The following is a 21073-nucleotide window of genomic DNA, read 5'->3' as shown; positions in this document are numbered from 1 at the left end:
GACAGAGAGAGACAGAGCATGAACGGGGGAGGGGCAGAGAGAGAGGGAGACACAGAATCGGAAACAGGCTCCAGGCTCTGAGCCATTAGCCCAGAGCCTGACGCGGGGCTCGAACTCACGGACCGCGAGATGGTGACCTGGCTGAAGTCGGACGCTTAACCGACTGCGCCACCCAGGCGCCCCAAATGTGGCCTTTATTTTTGTTAAAAAAAAATTTTTTTTTAACATTTATGTATTTTTGAGACAGAGACAGAGCATGAATGGGGGAGAGTCAGAGAGAGAGGGAGACACAGAATCCGAAACAGGCTCCAGGCTCTGAGCGGTCAGCACAGAGCCCGATGCGGGGTTGAACTCACGGACTGCGAGATCATGATCTGAGCTGAAGTCGGTCGCTTAACCAACTGAGCCACCCAGGCGCCCCTATTTTTATTTTTTTAAGTTTATTTTGAGAAAGTTTGAGTCGGAGAGGGGCAGAGAGACAGGGAAAGAGAGAGAGAATCCCAAGCAGGGTCTGCACTGGCAGTGCAGAGCCCAACTTGGGGCTCAAACTCTCAAACCATGAGAGCATGACCTGAGCTGAAGTCAGATGCTTAACCAACTAAGCCATCCAGACACCCCTGTATATACATTTTTTAAAGTGAACTTTATGCCCAACTGGGGCTCGAACTCACAACCAGCGAGGTCAGGAGTCTCATGTTATACCGACTGAGCCAGCCACGGATCCCTATATACATTACTTTTGATATTTTACACTTGAAGTTTGCTCTTAAGAGTGATACATTAAAAAGGCACCTTGGTGGCTAAGTGGGTTAAACGTCCAACTTCAGCTCAGGTCATGATATTGAAGTTCGTGGGTTTGAGGCCCATGTTGGGCTCTGTGCTGACAGCTCAGAGCCTGGAGCCTTCTTCAGATTCTGTGTCTCCCTCCCTCTCTGCCCCTCCCCTGCTCACATTGTGTCTCGCTGTCTGTCTCTCAAAAATATATGTTAAAAAAAAATTTTGCAGAAGGTGATCAGGATGTACAAACTTCCAAGTGTAAGATAATTACTGGAGTTATAATGCACAATGGATGACTGCTCTGATACATAGGAAAATTAGAGTAAATCTTCTGAGTTGTCATCACAAGGAGAAAATTATTTTTTTCTCTTTGTTTTTTTTAAATTTTTTAAAATGTTTATGTATTTTTTGAGAGAGAGAGAGACAGAACACAAGCAGGGGAGGGGCAGAGAGAGAGGGAGACACAGATCTGAAGCAGGCTCCAGGCTCTGAGCTGTCAGCACAGATCCGGACCTGGGGCTGGAACTCAGGAACCAAGAGCCGAAGTTGGATGCTCAACCAGCTGAGCCACCCAGGCACCCCTTCTTTTCTTTTTATTGTATCATTATGTGTATTATGAGTGTTAGCTGAACCTATTGTGGTAATTATTTTACAATACACGTAAATCAGAGCATAATGTTCTATGCATTAAACTTACATAGTGATGTGTATTAGTTTCTCAGTAAAACTGGAAAAAAAATTGTAGTTTGGTAATGGATGTTGACCAAAATGTGATAATCATCTCGCAGTATGTGCATATATAAGGTCATTTTGTTGTACACTAAAAATAAGTACAATGTTATATGTCAATTTTACCAATTTTAAAAAGGGAATGATACATAAAATACATACAATAGAAAAAAATTCAGAATTTTAATCTAGTACATTTTATTAACGTAATACATTTTTTTCTTACTGTTTTGCAGGTAGATGTTAGTATAAAATTATGGAAAAATGGATTCACGGTCAATGACGATTTCCGAAGTTACTCTGATGGTGCAAGTCAGCAGTTTCTAAACTCCATCAAAAAGGGGTAAGTACTCTTTGTAAACTCAAGGATATTTTAAACGTTTCATTTGGCAGAATCCACATTATTACATATAGCTATGGTTGGCACGAATCCCTGAAGCAATGTAAAAAATACAGATAAATCTCATTATATAAATATTAAAAACATATTTACCAGCGACACTTATATGCAGTCAAAAGAGAACTGCCAGACTGGAGTACTTGTTTCATGTATGTCATGCAGATGGAATATATATACAATTCCTATGAATCACTAAGAAAAAAATGGAAAGAATATTTTATGTATTTGTACCGTTTGATCTGCTTTATAACAGTATGCATTTGATAAAAGTGAATGATATACATCTATATGTTAACATGAGAAGATTTCCGTGGTATCTTTTATTTTTAAAAAGTTTGCAGGGACGCCTGGGTAGCTCAGTCAGTTGAGCGTCTGACTCTTGATTTTGGCTCATGTCTTCATCTCACACTTCGTGAGAGATCCAGCCCCACGTCAGGCTCTGTGTTGACAGCATGAAGTCTGCTTGAGATTCTCTTTCTCTCTCTCTCACTGCCTCTCCCCTGCTGGTGCTCGGTCTCTCTCAAAACAGATAAACTTAAAAAAAAAAAAAAAAGTTTGCAGAGAATACTGATAATTTGTATACATCAATACCATCTGCAGAAAAAATAAAACAATTACATGGAGTTTTATTATATGTATAGAGAAAATCTAGGAGATAAAACACCAGAGTTTTGTGGGGTTTTAAAATTTTTTTTTAATGTTTATTTTCTAGAGACAGAGACAGAATATGAGTGGGGGAGGGGCAGAGAGAGAGGGAGACACAGAATCTGAAGCAGGCTACAGGCTCTGAGCTCTCAGCACAGACCCAGACACGGGGCTTGAACTCACGAACTGCGAGATCATGACCTGAGCTGAAGTCAGACAGTTAACTGACTGAGCCACCCAGGTGCCCCAATGTGTGTTGTTTATGTTTTTGTTTTAATGTAAGCTCTAGGCCCAACATGGGGCTTGAACTCACAATCCCAACCAAGATGAAGAATCACATGCTCAGGGCGCCTGACTGGTTCAGTTGGTGGAACATGTGATTCTTGATCTCAGGTTCCTGAGCCCTAGGGGTTGTGCGTTTGAGCCCTACATTGGGTGTAGAGATTACTTTAAAAAAAAAAAAAGTGAAAGAATTGCATAGTCTACCAACTGAGCCAGCCGGGTGCCCCAGTTTTTTTTATTAAAGTGAGAGTAGGTTTATAAGGAATGTCTCTTTCTTTTTAGTTATTTATTTATTGATTTTGAGAGAGAGTGAATGTATGGGGTATGGGGGATGGGCATTGAGAGAGGATCCCAAGAAGGCTCCACCCATCAGTGCAAAGCCTGACTCAGGGCTTGATCTCAGGAACCATGAAATCATTAGCTGAGCTGAGAATAAGAGTTAGTCACTTAACCAACTGAGCCACCCAAGTACCCTAGGATTGTCACTTTCCAAGTTGACTTATGTTTACATTTTTTACATCTTTTTTTTTTTTAGAACAAACATGTATTGCTTATTTTTAAATAAAAATTTTTTGAAGTATAACATATACAGAAAAGTACAAAAATCCTAAGTATAAAATGAATTTGTATTATTTCAGTTATCAAGAAAAAATTATTTTATAAGTATGTTAAAACTTGTAATTTGGTTAAAATTTTCCCATGGAAGTTCATTGCTCATATATCTGTGTATTCCATAACATTGTAAACTTTCAAGTGTTCATTAGAAAAGACTGCTTTAATTTTTTTTTTTTTTAACGTTTATTTATTTTTGAGACAGAGAGCATGAATGGGGGAGGGTCAGAGAGAGAGGGAGACACAGCATCTGAAACAGGCTCCAGGCTCTGAGCGGTCAGCACAGACCCCGACGCAGGGCTCGAAGTCACGGACTGCGAGATCATGACCTGAGCCAAAGTCAGACGCTCAACCGACTGAGCCACCCAGGCGCCCCAAGACTGCTTTTAAAAGATCGTAAGATTCAAAAAAGTTTACCTTGTTCAGAAGAGAAGCATCTGTGGTATATGAGACAGAGCCTCTGATGGAGTCCACGTCCTAACTGTGTTACTTTATCTTTCTGTTAGGAGTATGAAATGTGAAAATGCTTTTTTAAATTCTGCATGTTTTGTATTTTATTTCATCATGTGTAGAGTAAATCTATATATTTTTAAATTTTTTTTATATTTCTATTTAAAAGTGGAAATGAGAGCCTGATTTTTCTAGCACATTTTTAGTTTTATTCAGACACCTATAAAGAGATCAAATTGTTTAAATTTAGCAGAATATAGTCATCAAATATTTCATGACTTTAGTACTATTCTAGGTACTGCTGAGTAACTCAAGCTGTTCATGAATTTGTAGTCTTAAAAATTAACTCTGTATTTGGGGCACCTGGGTGTCTCAGTCAGTTAAGCATCTGACTTCAGTTCAGGTCATGGTCTCCACAGTTTGTGCGTTCGAGCCCAGCATTGGGCTCTGTGCTGACGGCTCAGAGCCTGGAGCCTGCTTCAGATTCTGTGTTTCCTCTCTCGTTGCCCCTCCCCAACTCATGTGTGTGGGCTCTCTCAAAAATAAATGAACAAACATGAAAAGAAATTACTCTGTATTCTTATTTCTTGGTATTCATCTTATTTGACTGTATTTTAAATACATCCAGTTTGGGAGCAAATAGCTGGCTCAGTCAGAACATCTGACTCTTGATTGGGTTGTGGGTTTGAGCCCCACATTGGGTGGAGAGATTACTTAAAAATAAAGTTTTAAGAATATATTTAGTTTTTTATTGTATTATATATGCCTCTTATTTCTATATATTTTTCAGTTCTGTTTGCATACAGAATATGTTTTTCAGAGAAAGAAAAAACATATTGGGAGCTTTATCACTTTGTTTCTTTTCCTTCCTAGGGAATTACCTTTGGAATTACAGGGAATTTTTGATAAAGAGGAGGTGGATGTTAAAGTTGAAGACAAAAAAAATGAAGTATGTGTGTCAACGAAGCCGGTGTTCCAGCCCTTTTCAGGACAGGGTCATAGACTGGGAAGGTAAATAGGCTCATTAGCTGTGTTTTCCATAAACAGAGGCTTGACTAATACTCAACTTGTCATTATTTTACAATATAGACCATATATAAAGAGCTTATCATTTCTCTCATTGGAAGTGAGATTATTCTTAACTTTCATGAGGACTCCTAGGTCCTATTTACTTTAGTGTAAATTAACACATGCTGGTAGTACACTAAAAAAATCGTGGAGGCTTTTTTGATTTTACCAAATTAAAAGGACGTGGATTATTTAGGACATTAGGCAAAATTGGATGTATATATAATTTTTCTCCCTTGCACCCACTCCTTGATCATTGCCATTAATGTTACAGAGTACGTATGTTAAGTTTTGAATATAGGGTTCAATTTTATACTTATCAGTGCCTTCAACGTTGTGTTCTGTGATAAGTATCTGAATTGTGAGGTAATAAAACTGAAAAATGCATGATAAAGTTAGTATCCATATCAAAGCCTTTAGTGTCACATTTTGCAGTCTTCATCATATCTGTCTTATGACAATTACAAAGAGGTTACATATGTGATCGCTTGTATTTTTATGCATTCTCATATATTATCAAGGTTGGTAAAGTTATCTACATATTCATCCACACATATAAAAATATTCAGATGTCGAGGCACCTGGGTGGCTCGGTTAAGTGTCCAACTTCAGCTCAGGTCATGATCTCATGGTTTGTGAGTTTGAGCCCCACATTAGGCTCTGTGCTGACGGCATGGAGCCTGCTTTGAGTTCTGTGTCTCCCTGTCTCTGTCTGCACACATTCCTCCCCACCCCCACTCATGCACTGTCTCTCTGTCTCAAAAATGAGTAAACATTAAAAAAAAATTCAGATGTAACTTTCAGAATAATCAGGAAATACTTTGCTTCCTTTTTTTCCCCCTTTATAACCCAAAGATTAATCTCTTGAAAACTTCTTATTTTTTACAGAAAATTTTTTTAAAGTTTTATTTATTTTTGGGAGAGAGAGAGAGAGAGAGACAACGCAATTAGGGGAGGGGCAGAGAGAGAGGGAGTCACAGAATCTGAAGACAGGCTCCAGGCTCTGAGCTGTCAGCACAGAGCCGGTCATGGGGCTCCATCTCAGGAACTGTGAGATCACGACCTGAGCTGAAGTCGAACACTAACTGACTGAGCCACCCAGGTGCCCCATTTCTTACAGAAATGGGGAGTAGTAGGTAAAGGTAAAGTCCGTGGATCTAATAACCCTGTAAAATTATTCTGTAAGGTGCTATTTAAATAATTACAATATATTTACAATATTTTATCATATATTTACATAGCATTCTACAGTCTTACAAATTACTCAGATATGCCTAATTTCATTAGGTTGCTACATTCATCTCATCATATATGATGGACATAAATAATATTATTATTGAGGAAATAGCATTGACTTACTAAAATCTTGCTAAAGTATACTTAATGTAAAATTTTTGTAGTAATTATTTAATGATAAGGTTTTGCTTAATGAACAACATGCATCTGATTTTGTTGTCTGGATTTTCTTAGTGCCACACCAAAAATTGTTTCTAAGGCAAAGAGTATTGAAGTCGAGAATAAAAATTTGTCTGTTGTTCAACTAAACAACCTGGAACCCATCACTAATGTACAGATCTGGTTAGCCAATGGAAAACGGATTGTCCAGAAATTTAACATTTCTCATAGGTGAGTCTTCCATTTCATTATTTGTCTTAATTTTTTTCTTTTTAAATTTCTTTTCAGTTCAGTAGGCAGAGTTTAAGAACTAAGCAAGGATCTTAGTTCTCTAAACATAATATATCATGAAAATAAAAATTTTTGGAGATGAAGTATTTTCAGTTTGTCGTATGGATTATCATTTGGTTAGTTTTCCTATATATCTAAATATGTAATTTTATTAATTTATTTTTAATTTACTTTTGTAACCATTGTTTTTAAGTGAAAGTATCTTTTTTTTTTAATTTTTTTTAGCGTTTTATTTTATTTTTGAGACAGAGAGAGACAGAGCATGAACGGGGGAGGGGCAGAGAGAGAGGGAGACACAGAATGTGAAACAGGCTCCAGGCTCTGAGCCATTAGCCCAGAGCCTGACGCGGGGCTCGAACTCATGGACCGCGAGATCGTGACCTGAGTTGAAGTCAGACACTTAACCGACTGAGCCACCCAGGCACCCCTGAAAGTATCTTTTTTTTAATGTTTGCTTATTTTTGAGAGAGAAAGAGCGAGGTGAGCCAGGGAGGGGCAGAGAGCGAGGGGGACAGAGGATCTGAAGCAGGCTCTGCACTGGCAGCAGAGAACCCAATGTGGGGCTTGAACTCAACAATGGGATCGTGACCTGAGCCAAAGTTGGACACTTAAGTGACTGAGCTACCCAGGTGCCCTGTAACCATTTTTGTTTAATGTTTATTTATTTATTTAGAGAGAGAGCATGCACACGTGTGCACAAGCGAGGGAAGGGCAGACAGGGAGGGAGAGAGAGAATATGAAGCAGGTCTTGCATTGTCAGTGCAGTCTGTCACAGGGCTCATCTCACAAACCGTGAGATTGTGATGCGAGCTGAGATCAAGAGTCAGATGCTTACCCTACTGAGCCACCCAGGCGCCCCTAGATATATAATTTTAGAAGAATTGTTTTTAATATATTTTAAAATCAGTCGTTAGCATTATATGCATATTTTCTGTTGAAAAATATACAGAAAAATATTGAAAGAAATTGAAGTCATTTGAAATTCCATCACCCGGAGATAATCACTATTGTCAGTTTCATGGGTTTTTCCAGTCTTTTATCTCTTTTTTTTTTTTTTTAAATTTTTTTTTTTTCAACGTTTATTTTATTTTTGGGACAGAGAGAGACAGAGCATGAACGGGGGAGGGGCAGAGAGAGAGGGAGACACAGAATCGGAAACAGGCTCCAGGCTCTGAGCCATCAGCCCAGACCCTGACGCGGGGCTCGAACTCCCGGAACGTGAGATCGTGACCTGGCTGAAGTCGGACGCTTAACCGACTGCGCCACCAGGCGCCCCTCCAGTCTTTTATCTCTTAAAATTTTTAATATTTTAAATTTATTTTTATTTATTTTTAATTTTTTTTAACGTTTATTCATTTTTGAGACAGAGAGAGACAGAGCGGGAATGGGGGAAGGTCAGAGAGAGAGGGAGACACAGAATCTGAAACAGGCTCCAGGCTCTGGGCTGTCAGCACAGAGCCCAACACGGGGCTTGAACTCACGGACCGCATGATCATGACCTGAGCCGAAGTCGGACACCCAACCGACTGAGCCACCCAGGCACCCCTATTTAATTTTTTAAGTAAACTCTACCCCCATCATGGAGCTTGAACTCATGATCCTGAGATTACAAGTTTCGTGCTCTTCCAAGTGAGCCAGCCAGGCACCCCAAAAATTTTTGTTCATTTTAATTAGAAGTAGGAACATACTGTGCATAGGTTTCCTTCTTTATTTAAAAACATTAAAACATTTTGGAGAGAAATGTTTTACATAAAAGTTATATATGTATAGTTAAATTAATAATAAGATAAACACATATACTGCCTCACTCAAAACAAACACCAATGTATCTGTGTGCCTTTCTTTGGTCATATTTCTTTCCTTTTGTGCAGGAGATACTCTATTCTGAATTTGTGTTATTCTTCTGCTTTTTTTTTTTAAGTCCTTTATTTTGAGAGAGAGACAGCATGGGTAGGGGAGAGACAGGGAGGGAGAGAGATAATCCAAGCAGGCTCTGCACTGTTAGCACAGAGCCCAGGGAGGGACTCGAACTCCTGAAACTGAGATCATGACCTCAGCTGAAACCAAGAGTCGGACGCTTAACAGCTGAGCCACCCAGGCGCATCCTTCATCTGGTTTTATTCATAGGTTTGCCAAGTACATACGTATCTTTTAAAAATATTGAGTTGTTTTGCTCATTGTCAATTAATTATCTTAAGTTTTACAACAATCATAAACATACAGAAAAATTTTAAGAACACTATAAAGAACTTTTTTTTCCTAGCCATTCAAGAGTAAGTTGCCAAGCTGATGACCCATCACCCAAAATACTCTGGTATTTCCTACAAACATGGGCATTATCCCATATAACCACAATTCAACCATCTGGAAATGTAACACTGATACACTTCTTCCAGCTAATGTTTGGCCCTATTCAAAGTTTGCCATTTAATCCGATATTATCCATTTTATCCAAAGACTATTCAGAATCACACATGTCCCAGTTTCTGGGTTTTTTTTGTTGTTGTTGTGTTTTTTGTTTCTTCCAAGATTTTATTTAAATCCTAGTTAGTTGACATATAGTGTAGTATTGGTTTCAGAATCAGAATTTGGTGATTAATAATTTACATATAACAACACGCAGTGCTCATCATAACAAGTGCCCTCCTGAATGTTCATCACCCATCTAGCCAGTCCCCCACCCACCTCCTTCCATTAACACTGTTTGTTCTCTATCATTAAGAATCTCTTATGGTTTGCTTCCCTGCCTCCCATATATTCTTTTTTTCCCCCTTCCCATATGTTCGTCTATTTTGTTTCCTAAATTCCACATGAGTGAAATTATGATATTTGTTTTTTTTTCACTGACTTATTTCACTTAGCATAATACAGTGTGTAGTTCCATCCATGTTGTTGCACATGGCAAGATTTCATCCTTTTTGATGGCTGAGTAATATTCCATTGTGTGTATATGTGCATCTGTGTACACACACGCATGCATATACACGCGTGTCCTTTATCCATTCATCAGTTGATGGACCCCTGGGCTCTTTCCATGGTTTGGCTATTGTTGCTAATGGTGCTGTAAACATCAGGGTATATGTGCCCCTTCAAATCAGTAGTTTTGTATCCTTTGAGTAAATAGCTAGTAGTGCAATTGCTAGGGCTAGGGTAGTTCTGTTTCTCACTTTCTGAGGAACCTCCATACTGTTCTCCAGAGTGGCTGCAGCAGTTTGCATTCCCACCAACAATGCAAGAGGGTTCCCCTTTGCCCACGTCCTCACCAACATCTGTTGTTTTCCTATGTTGTTAATGTTAGCCATTCTGACGGGTGTGAGGTTGTATCTCATTGTGGTTTTGATTTGTATTTCCCTGGTGATGTGTGATGTTGAACATCTTTTAATGTGTCTGTTAGCCATCTGGATGTCTTTGGAAAAATGTCTATTCATGTCTTTTGCCCATTTCTTCACTGGATTATTTGTTTTTTGGGTGTTGAGTTTGATAAGTTCTTAATAGACTTTAGATACTAACCCTTTTTCAGATATGTCATTTGCATATATCTTTTCCATTCCATAGGCTGCCCTTTAGTTTTGTTGATTGTTTCCTTTTCTCTGCAGAACTTTTTATTTTGATGAAGTGCTAATAGTTCATTTTTGGTTTTGTTTCCCCTGTCTCCATCAGTGTGTCAGGTAAGAAGTTGCTATGGCTGAAGTCAGAGAGGTTGCTGCCTGTATTTTCCTCTAGGATTTTGATGGTTTCCTGTCTCACATTTAGGTCTTTCATTCATTTGGAATTTAGTTTTGTGTATGGTGTAGGAAAGTGGTCTAGTGTCATTCTTCTGTATGTTGCTGTCCAGTTTTCCCAACACCATTTGTTGAAGAAACCTTTTTCTCATTACATATTCTTTCCTGCTTTGTTGAAGATGAATTGACCACATGGTTGTGGGCCCATTTCTGGGTTTTCTGTTTTGTTCCATTGATCTATGTCTGTTTTTGTGCCAGTACCATACTGTCTTGATGACTACAGCTTTGTAATATAGCTTGAAGTCCAGAATTGTGATGCCTCCAGCTTTGCTTTTCTTTGTCAGGATTGCTTTGACTATTTACGGTTTCTTGTGATTCCATACAAATTTTAGGATTGTTTGTTCTAGCTCTGTGAGAAATGCTGGTGATATTTTGATAGGGATTGCATTAAATGTGTAGATTGCTTTGGGTAGTGCAGACATTTTAATCATGTTTGTTTTTCCAATCCATGAGCATGGAATTTTTTTCCTATTTCTTTGTGTTCTTTTCAATTTCTTTCATAAGTGTTCTGTAGTTTTCAGATCTTTTAACCTTTTTTATTAGGTTTATTCTTAGGTATCTTACTGGTTTTGGTGCAGGTCTAAATGGGATCGATTCTTTAATTTCTTTTTCTGCTGCTTCATTATCGGTGTATAGAAATGCAACAAATTTCTGTATGTTGATTTTATATCTTGCAGCTTTGCATAATTCATGTATTTAGTTTTAGTAATTTTTTGGTGGAGTCTTTTGGGTTTTCCAGATAGAGTATCATGTCATCTTCAATAGTGAAAGTTTGACTTCTTCCTGCCAATTTGGATGCCTTTTATTTCTTTTTGTTTTCTGATTGCTGGGGCTGAGACGTCTAGTACTATGTTAACTCGTAGTGATGAGAGTGGTCATTCCTGTCCTGTTCCTGACCGAAGAGGAAAAGCTCTCCATTTTTCCCCACTGAGGCTGATACTAGCTATGGGAATTTCATATATGGCTTTTATTATGTTGAGTTTGAAATAATAGTTCCTCTTTCTTTGATTTTTATAACCTTGGTATGTTTCTTTTAATTACGGGCCAATTTTGTATTTGATTGTTTCTCATAATTATATTTAGTTCTCTAATTTTGGCAGGAATATCACAAAAGTGATGCTTTTGTATCTCATTGCGTTCTGTCAGGTGGCATAATTTACATTTTGTCCCACTATGATGTTAAATTTGTTCCCTTTTTTTTATTAAATTTTTTTAACATTTATTTATTTTTGAGAGACAGAGTGTGAGTGGGGGAGGGGTAGAGAGAGAGGGAGACACAGAATCCAAACAGGCTCCAGGCTCTGAGCTGTCAGCACAGAGCCCAATGTGGGGTTCGAACTCATGAACCGTGAGATCATGACCTGAGCCGAAGTGGGACGCTTAACCGAGTGAGCCACCCAGGTGCCCCATGTTTGTTCACTTGATTAAAGGGATATCTGACAGTCTCCTTTAATATAAAGTTATTTTTTCTCTTTGTAGTTAATACATATTTTCTGGGGAAGAGGTTTGAAATTGCATAATTACATGTTTTTCCTATGACATCAGATTTATTCGTTTATTTATACCTACATCTTCTCATGTTTCCTATTTTATTTGAAGGATTGTATGCTCTCACCAGCAAAATTTATTTTAATGCTCATATATTCCCAGATATAGTCAGTGGGACTGCCTTTATCTTACTGACATGTTCCCATCATTCTTTATTTCTTTGTTTTCTGGCACAGAAGTTTTTTCAGGTTTTAGTCTTTTTCTCAGAAGCCCTGGTTCTTTTTCAGTGGACAGTGGCTACCCACCGTTCTCAGGCCCTCTGAGTGGAGAGAGTGATGGGTGTACACACACATGTACATATATATCTGTATTTTCTGTATCTTTGCAGAACAAAAAGCATGAGTTCACATAGATACTGCCAAACTCAATCTACCACCATGGAGTTTATTCCAGTTTTTTCCTTTCTGTGCTTATAACTGATTTCTCCCATACTGAATAGCCTGGCTTCAATTATTCTTAATATATTTGTTTATTGATTAGTTCTCCTGTGTGGAGCCAATGTCTTTGTTCCCCATTGCCACCTCCCCCTCATGGAAGACTTCTTCACCCTGCCTGGGCTTTACCATATCCTTCTTGAGTTCCCTCCTCTTCCTGCTGGGTCTCTGACACATCACCCCAGACCACTTCAACACCCTGTGCCGCTGGCCTCTTTACCCTCTTGGTGACATTCAGTGCAGCCTCTTCTCCCCGGTGCTTGTACACTCTCTTCACCCCTCTCTGGTTCTGACGCTGCAGTTGGCTGCTCCTCTGTGAGAAGGCTCTTTCCGTTTTGCTTGACACAGTCCACCTTGTGCCACTTCTTCTGCCCCTCAGTTTGGACATATTCCTCACCCCAGTGGGCTGCTGGCAGTCTGTACTGGACAAGTCTTCTGTGTGGGACACACCCCTCACCCGCGTAAGCTCTGACCACCCCTGCTTCATCTCCGCCTGCATGGACACCCTTCTTGTGTTCATTGGGCTCTGGCACCATGCAGGTTGTTAGCTTTCCTGTGCAGAGACCTTCTTCACCCTGCTTAGACTCTGAGTCCCTGTCCTGGGCCACCACAACTCCCTATTGTTTCTGGTTCCCATGTTCTGCCATACTATTGGCTTTTGGACCAAGTTGTTTAGTAAGGAAAAAGAAAAAGAAAGGCAGCTTTGCTTTTTTTTTTTTTTAACATGATATGAATGTTATTTTTTTTAATGTTTTTATTTGTTTTTGAGACAGCATGAGCAGGGGAGGGGCAGAAAGAGAGGGATACACAGAATCCAAAGCAGGCTCCAGGCTCCGAACTGTCAGCACAGAGCCTGACGTGGGGCTCAAAATCATGGAGTGTGAGATCATGACCTGATCTGAGGTCGGACACTTAACCTACTGAGCCACCCAGGCACCCCCATGATATGAATGTTATTATATGTGTTGTACAACTTTTGTTTTTGAGACTCATCTATGTTGATGTATGTAACTGTACCTCATCTATTTTCATTTCTATAGTATAATCCATTATATGAAATCAATGATCCATTCTATTTTTATTGGTAATGGTCCACATTTACATTTGCTTATATGGATATATCAATCAGCATTGCTCAGTAAACATATAGGAAAATCTCCTGGCCTGTTATGGTAAGTATTTATGTGTTGGCTGGTATGGCTTTTCTGGTCTCCGCTGAGCTCATTCACGTTTGCAGGTCATCTGAGGGAGCGCTAATTTAGGTTACATCTCTGTGAGTCTGGGTCTGCTCCTTGTGTCTCTTCTCCTTGAATCAGCAGCCTGCTTGTCCATGTTCTCATAACAAGGGCAGAGGCACAAGGCTTGTCCCACTAAGCAAAGTTTTACTTGTGTCACTCTTCTAACATCCGTTGGAGCAAGTCACGTGGCCACGTCCCAGATATTACACTGTGGAAGAGACTTCTTTCCTGGCCCGATTGCTGTGGCATCCTGTGTAAATCACATGATCTGTTCTGGACTCTCCATTCTATTTGAGTGGTCCACCTATCTTTTGCCAGCTACGCTTTCTCTTAATTACTATAACTTTTCAATAAATTAAATTACTGCTTTATTTTTCTGCTTATTTTGTCAGTTACTTACAGATCTGTGCTAAAATCTACAACTATTATTGTGGATTTGTCTACTTCTCCTTTATTCCTGTCAACATTTTACTTCATGTATGCTAAAGCTATGTAGTTAGGTCTGTGCAGAGGTAAAAATTTTTTTTCTGATTAATTGACCTTTTTAGCAGTAAAGAAACATCTCTTTTAATCCCTAATAATTTTGTGTTGAAGTTTACTTTGCCTGATACTAATATAGTTACTTATACCGGCTTCCTTATGATTGGTGCTTGCTTACATGGTGTATCTTTCTCCTTCCTTTTAATTTCAACTTAACTATGTATGTGTCTGTATCTTTAAAGGTGTTTCTTGTAAATAGTTATTTGAGTATAGTTTTTATATCTAGGCTAACAATCCTTTCCAGTTCCTCTTTTTGTGCTTTTTTATATTGTTTTTAGCTACCACCTATTGAGTGTTTTCTGTATAGTAGGCTCTCTTCAAGGCATTTCACTTCTATTATTTCCAAATGGCAAACCACCCTACGCAGCTAGAATCAGAGAGCTGATGATAATAATAACAGAAGCATATGTTTAAATGGTGCCTTAGAATGTTCTTCTGTGACCCAAATTCCTTTAGAATGAATGGAAGACAAACTAAACAGGTAGAAAATGGAAGAGGGGATATGTTATTCCAGTCTAAATTTGTTTCTTTGTAGAGAAATAAAATATTTTAATTTCAACTTCTTTGTGTAGAAAAATACTCCAACATTTTCAGTAGCAAATAGTCACCTAGATTTTTTTCTCCTAAAGTACTGAAGCATTTAATAATCATTGACCAACAATATTTATTGTCTATTAATCAGACTTTGTTTTTATTTTTTTAATTTGCACATTTTTTTTAATTTTTTTAGGATGCATCCATAATTTTATTACAAAACCTTTCTTTTGGCAGTAGTTACCGTGAGCCAGATACTATGTGGCATAGCATCTCTAATGTAACAATTGCATTCCTGCTCCTGAACCACAACCGAAGTTACTTTTATCCATCACATACAAGTTACCTGCACTCATTAATGGTGCAAATGCAACACAGTGGCACATACTACCTTTAGGGAGGAGGTGATGCAAAGGCATTAGAGTAAATGTTGGTAAGACTACAAACATTCCTTCTTGGGACTCTCTGTTTCTTCTCCCTCCCTCCAAGTTACTTTGCTTTAAAAGAATCAGAATTACTAGCCTGAATAGCCACAGCACCCAAGTAGCATCACACGGCACATTTTCTACCACAGGCAAAGGGAACAATCACTTTAGTTATAAATTCCTGCATTACAGTCTCTTAAAATAAAAGCATTCCATCAAATTCTTCCAAATATTATTGTTGTACATTTGTTGGTAGGTGACTTTCTGTGGTGGTTTGCTTTGAAGGGATCTTCAGTATATTTCCAATATTCGTTTCTTATAGTGTCCTTTTCTTTTTCTTTAAAAAAAATTTTTTTTATGTTTATTCATTTTTGAGAGACACAGTGCGCGAGCAGAGGAGGGGCAGCGAGAGAGAGGGAGACACAGAATCAGGAGGAGCCTCCAGGCTCTGAACTGTCAGCACAGTCTGACAGGGGCTCGAACTCATGAACCTGAGATCATGATCTGAGCTGAAGTCAGATACTTTACCGACTGAGCCACCCAGGCTCCCCTAGCGTCCTTTTCTTTAGGATTTCACACGACTCTAATGCTTTATGAAGAATGTTCTTGGTGCTTAAGGAAAAAATTGTTTTTAAGCTTTAAAAAAAAAAAAAAAAAAAGTAAAATAACATCCTCCTTTGGGTGCCTGGCTGGTTCAGTTGGTGGAGTTTGCAACTCCAGATCTCAGGGTTGTGAGTTCATTGAGTGTAGAAAAAAAGAATTGTCACATTGGTTTTCTAGCATGTCTTCATAGACAGCCACAAAGAAGCCAATTAGGGGGAATTGTGACTTGGTCGTAAATGATTAAGTGATTTAACAGATTGAGATGTTTGGAAAGACCACAATCCTGTAAACTCCCTTTCTGATAGTTCTGTGCGCTTTCATTATGTGGTACTGGTTTGACCTTTTCCAGAGTGTACTGGACTTTTCTCTCCAATATAGCATGATCTTTGGGGCCAGTGGTGTTAGAAATTATGAAATATCTTGGTTGCAGACAGAGTTATTTCTCATATCCTCCTTAACAAGTTGGTCTAGGGGCACCTGGCTGGCCCAGTTGGTGGAGCATGCAGCTCTTAATCTAGGGGTTGTGAGTTCAAGCCCCACTTTGGGTATGGAGCCTACTTTAAAAAAAAAAAAAAGTTGGTCTGCATGTTGCAGCTTATTTTCCCAAAGTTTAAATTCCTGAATAACCCATTGTTGATGTTGCCAGGTATAATTCTTCGCATCCTGATTAAGAATATCAGCAATGGGGGGGGCGCCTGGATGGCTCAGTCGGTTAGGTGTTGGGACTCTTGATTTCAGCACCCCCCCGTCTCCCTCTTTCTCCCCCCCCCCTCTCTCCCTCTCTCTCTCTCTCTCCCTCTCTCTCCTTCCCTCTCTCTTCTTCCCTCTCTCTCCCTCTCTCTCCTTTCCTCTCATCCCCCTCAGCCCCTCTCCCCTGCTTGAGTTCTCTGGCTCTCTCTCTAAAATAAAAAAAGTTTAAAAACATTTAAAATGTAACTATAACACCCTCATCACACTAAAGATAAATCATAGTAATTCCTTACTATCCAGAGTCAACTTTTAAGATAGATAACCCAGGGGCGCTTGGGTGGCTCAGTCAGTTAAGTGTCCGACTTTGGCTTAGGTCATGATCTTGCAGTTTGTGAGTTCAAGCCCTGCATGGTGCTCTGTACTGGTGGCTCAGAGCCTGGAGCCTGCTTTGGATTCTGTGTCTCCCTCTCTCTGCCCTTCCTCCATGCGCTGTGTGTGTGTGTCTGTCAAGAGTAAATAAGCATTAAAAAAAAACAAAACCCAGATGATTAGTTCTATCATAATTTCACTGCTCTATGTATGAACATAGCTAAATATCATCAAGTTATTACCTTACATTAACTAATCCACGTTTTCATAAAATTATATTAATAGTCTGTGCTATTTTACAGGATAAGCCACATCAAAGACTTCATTGAAAAATACCAAGGATCTCAGAGAAGCCCTCCCTTTTCCCTGGCCACAGCTCTTCCTTCCCTCAGATTGCTAGATGAAACACTCACACTGGAAGAAGCAGACTTACAGAATGCTGTAATCATTCAGAGACTCCAAAAAACCGCTGAACCTTTTAGAGAACTTTCATAACATTGATTTTTGATACACTAAGTGGAAAGTTTGCAGAGAAATGATGGTTGTAAACGAACACTCAAACCAAAATGAGGGAAAGTAGATCTGATTTGCTGGACTTTGGGTTAGAGCGCTATTTAACTCCCTCCTGATGAGAAGATTTTAAATAAGTACAAGTTAGGAATGTAAACTATGACTGGAAACTGTATTCAATGCACTTTTTCCAAAAGGCTACTCAGAAAACACTTATTTTCAAATACCAGTTATTCAACAATAAGATATATTAAATCACTATATCCTATAGAATCTAAATACGATATAAATTAGCAAATGTATTCACACATCATTCATTCAGATGGTCCCAACCAGCAGTGATTTGTTTCAATGTCAGCTATCTCAGATTTTTTAAATAGCAATACATTAAGAAATTTGTACATGCAAATTCAAAGCACCAATGTAATTATTTTATACCTGGGATACAGTCAGAAGGCTAGAAAGGACTACTTTCACCACAACTATGCCTGAACCTCAAAGTGTTCTCAGTTTTTATTCTCTAATGGCAAGATATACTCCACTATTAATTTGGCACAGTATCTAAAATATATTTTTATTTAAGAATAAAATTGAGCAGTGTAGTATAATGTCAATACTAATCTGCCTACTCACATTTCTGTACTTTCAAGAAGTGTAATCTTTAAAAAATTTCTATCCAGGAATCCAACTTAATCCCTTATTTTATTTTCTTTTGAAAATTAGGGTTTTGTTTTTAGCTAACATTTTGAGTAAACCTTTCATTTGCTACCACTCATGTAGAATCTGTTCTAACGCCTGTGTTGGCACATTGCTAATATTTTTTAAATGCATCACATGAACTACGGTTTCCTATTCCATATATCAGAGTCAACCTGTGTATACGTTAAAGGATTATTTATTTATTTACGTTCTGATGCCACCAAGGGAAACATGTTTATTTTAAACTTCTAACTAAAACTGGTTAGACTTGAATATTTCATTGTCAGATTGAATTCCCTTGCCTGAACATAAGTTTAAGAAGCTTATTTTGCAAATTCTCTATTTGAATCTTATTTAAAGTGAAATGTACATTCAATGTGCCAAGAAACTAAGTAGCCATACCTGTCAGCAGTAATGTCCATAGGGCAGTAGTGGGTATCTGCCGGAAAGAACAGTTCTCAAACTTTTTAGTCTCAAGACCTTTTGTTTATGTGTGTTATATATATAACATTGAAAATGAAAAGTTAAAAGATATTTATTCAATAAAATAATAAGCACATGTTAGTATAAATCACATTTTAATGAAAAATGAATTTTCTAAAAAAGATTTCGTGGAAAAAGTGGCATTGTGTTCCATTTTTTGCAACTGTCTTTACGGTCTGAGTTAAAGAAGACAGATGGAACCTCACGTCTGCTTCCACATTCAATCTGTTGTGATATTGCACACCATGTAGCTGCTAGTAAACGCAACTGTATGTTCATGAGAAAATGAAAAAAAAAAGCAAATAATGTCTTAGTTTGATTATGAAAATAGTTTTAACTTTGTGGACCTCTTGAAAGAACCATTCTTACAAAGCAGTGGTTCACAGTAATTCTCAAACCTTCATGTAAGAATCACTTGGAAAGCATTTCAAAATGTCTATTCCAGGCACCTACCAGACGCATTCTGATTTATTGTGTCTGGGATGGGTCCCAGATCTCTGCAGGTTTAATTTCATCTGATTCTTAGGTACACAGGAGAAGTACCCGTGTTCAGGAAATCCAACACTATGCTTCCACCCTAAGAAAGAAAACCTGCCTGCTTCATTCACTGTGAACAGTGGAAGACTCCACTGAAATGGGACTTCTAGACCTTTAAGTTGTGTCCTTATCTCACACAGTTGGTCCTTAGACTGTTCCCTTCTCACTCTTAACTAATCATGATAGAAACTTACACTTCATCTTCTCTAAGCAGAGCTGAGATGAGGGTGGAACATTTAAGTGAGATTTTTAATAGAAGCTCAGGAATAACAAAAGGGAAATACACACATAGCTAGGTGACCTGGTTTATAAGATATGCCTTCTGTTTGAGGTCCATAGTAAGAGTGCTTGCTTTTCTGGCTCCCAGCCTTACAAATGGTAGAGGCCTGTCCTTTTATTAGGAAGAGAGAGAGAGAGCAAAGGAGAGCCTTTTGCTTTTGTCATTTACTCTCAGAAATGAACAGATATATAATAGAAAATACTGTCAGTGATGTTTACAGCTCTGTTAGAGCTCTCTCTCTAGTGAAACAAAAATAGTGGCGTTTTGACAAAAAATGAAAGGATGGTAAAAATCAGCGAACTGTTTCAAATATAAAATGATTGTTAGTGTATTTTTCAGCCTCTAAGAAAATGTTTCCCTAGACCTATCATGAAGCATTTTATAATTTGATATGCATAATTCTAGTCAATATGCGATTCTGCATTTTTTTCTATGAAGGGGCTTCTTGTTGGAAATATTTTTCTTGTACCTATAGAAAAGCCTCCTTTGTGGATTTTCCAGTTTGTAATTATTTATCCACAAGATACATAGGGGGCTTTCTTGTGTGTACATGTAGAATACACCCCAGTGACAAGTTCCTACAAAGACCCATCATCAGCAGTAACCTTCATTTTTGTAACTGTGAAAACTTTCATTAATGTGAATAATATTCTCAGAGGTTTTCTAAAATGAGAATCCTCTGATAAAGCTGTCTACCTTAAAGTTTAAAATTGTAAAGTTGTTAATTAAATATGTAGAATACACAAAACATACTTTAGAAAATATAGACTGAATTTGGTTTGGCAAGGGAAGGCAGACTTGAAAATCATCAAACACTTTGGGTGTAGGACACAATTTGACCTGTGTAGTTGTTTCAGAACTCGTCAATCAGTTTCTTGAGAATCATTGTTAAGGCTGATACATAGAAGTACATTTCTAGTTTTACAGATTCTAATTTAATGGTTAAATTACTGTGCGTTATGCAGGCTACAAAACTGGTCTTATTTATTTTATATACTTTTCTCATTCAGAGTACTTTTTTTCATTGTGTTTGTGTTAAAATATAGTATGTTTGCATCTATTTCAGTGCCTTATTTTAAAAGCAATCTTTTGCTAATGGTTAAAGAACTGTTGTCTTTAGAATGAAATAATTCATTAAAAGGATCTGTGAAATAATCTACATTTGTCTCATAAAATAGTTACATCTGGATGCATTTGTTATTTTTATTTGGCAAAGACCTTCAGTTTGAGAATCAACGTTTATTAGGTGCCTTCTGTTTGTCAGGTACTTTTATCAGTGTTACTTTCATTCAATACTCAAAAGTGTTAAGATATGGTAGTTTTAATACTCAGAGGTAGGTGTTTTAAAAACCATTTGTGTCCTGAGTTGAACTAGCATGAAAACTCCTTGGTAGAGTTTACTTCTTTGTTCTTTCTCTAAGTACAAACCATTTAATTAAAAAATTGCTCATCACACTAAATCTTCAAATAGAAGTGGCTAATTGAGTAGGCTAATATTTGGCTCTTTGTCATTTGTTTTAAATATTTTTTCATAGGTAATTCATACTCATTGTGGAAAATTAGAAAATGTAGATACGCTGAAATGATCTTTAAATCACCTATTTCACCTTTCAAACATAACCTCTAATAACATTTTGGTGTTCATCCTTTCAGATATTTTTAAGTGACTCAGTGTTTAGTTTTATTTAATTAAAAGGCAGGCTTCTTGGTTATTGTAATCCTGCTGTTTTATGTCTTGAAGTCTAACATATT

At 37.9% G+C, this 21073-nt stretch overlaps 1 protein-coding gene across 2 annotated transcripts in view; it reads left to right on the top strand.

Annotated features, from left to right (window-relative positions):
• Positions 1-20815, top strand: part of UBXN2A (UBX domain protein 2A) — a 47454-nt gene extending 26639 nt beyond the window's left edge. For both annotated transcript variants that reach the window (XM_043604441.1, XM_043604442.1), the window contains exons 4-7: positions 1743-1849; positions 4769-4906; positions 6434-6589; positions 17115-20815. In XM_043604441.1, the coding sequence (XP_043460376.1) occupies positions 1743-1849; positions 4769-4906; positions 6434-6589; positions 17115-17307 (594 nt within the window). In that variant the 3' untranslated portion in view covers positions 17308-20815. The remainder of the gene's footprint in view (positions 1-1742; positions 1850-4768; positions 4907-6433; positions 6590-17114) is intronic.
• Positions 20816-21073: the final 258 nt, after the last annotated feature.

The sequence above is a fragment of the Prionailurus bengalensis genome, chromosome A3 (assembly GCF_016509475.1).
Source record: "Prionailurus bengalensis isolate Pbe53 chromosome A3, Fcat_Pben_1.1_paternal_pri, whole genome shotgun sequence".
Classification (NCBI taxonomy): Eukaryota; Metazoa; Chordata; class Mammalia; order Carnivora; family Felidae; genus Prionailurus; species Prionailurus bengalensis.
The sequence above is the reverse complement of the archived record's forward strand: the minus strand, read 5'-3'. Positions and strand labels throughout refer to the sequence as shown.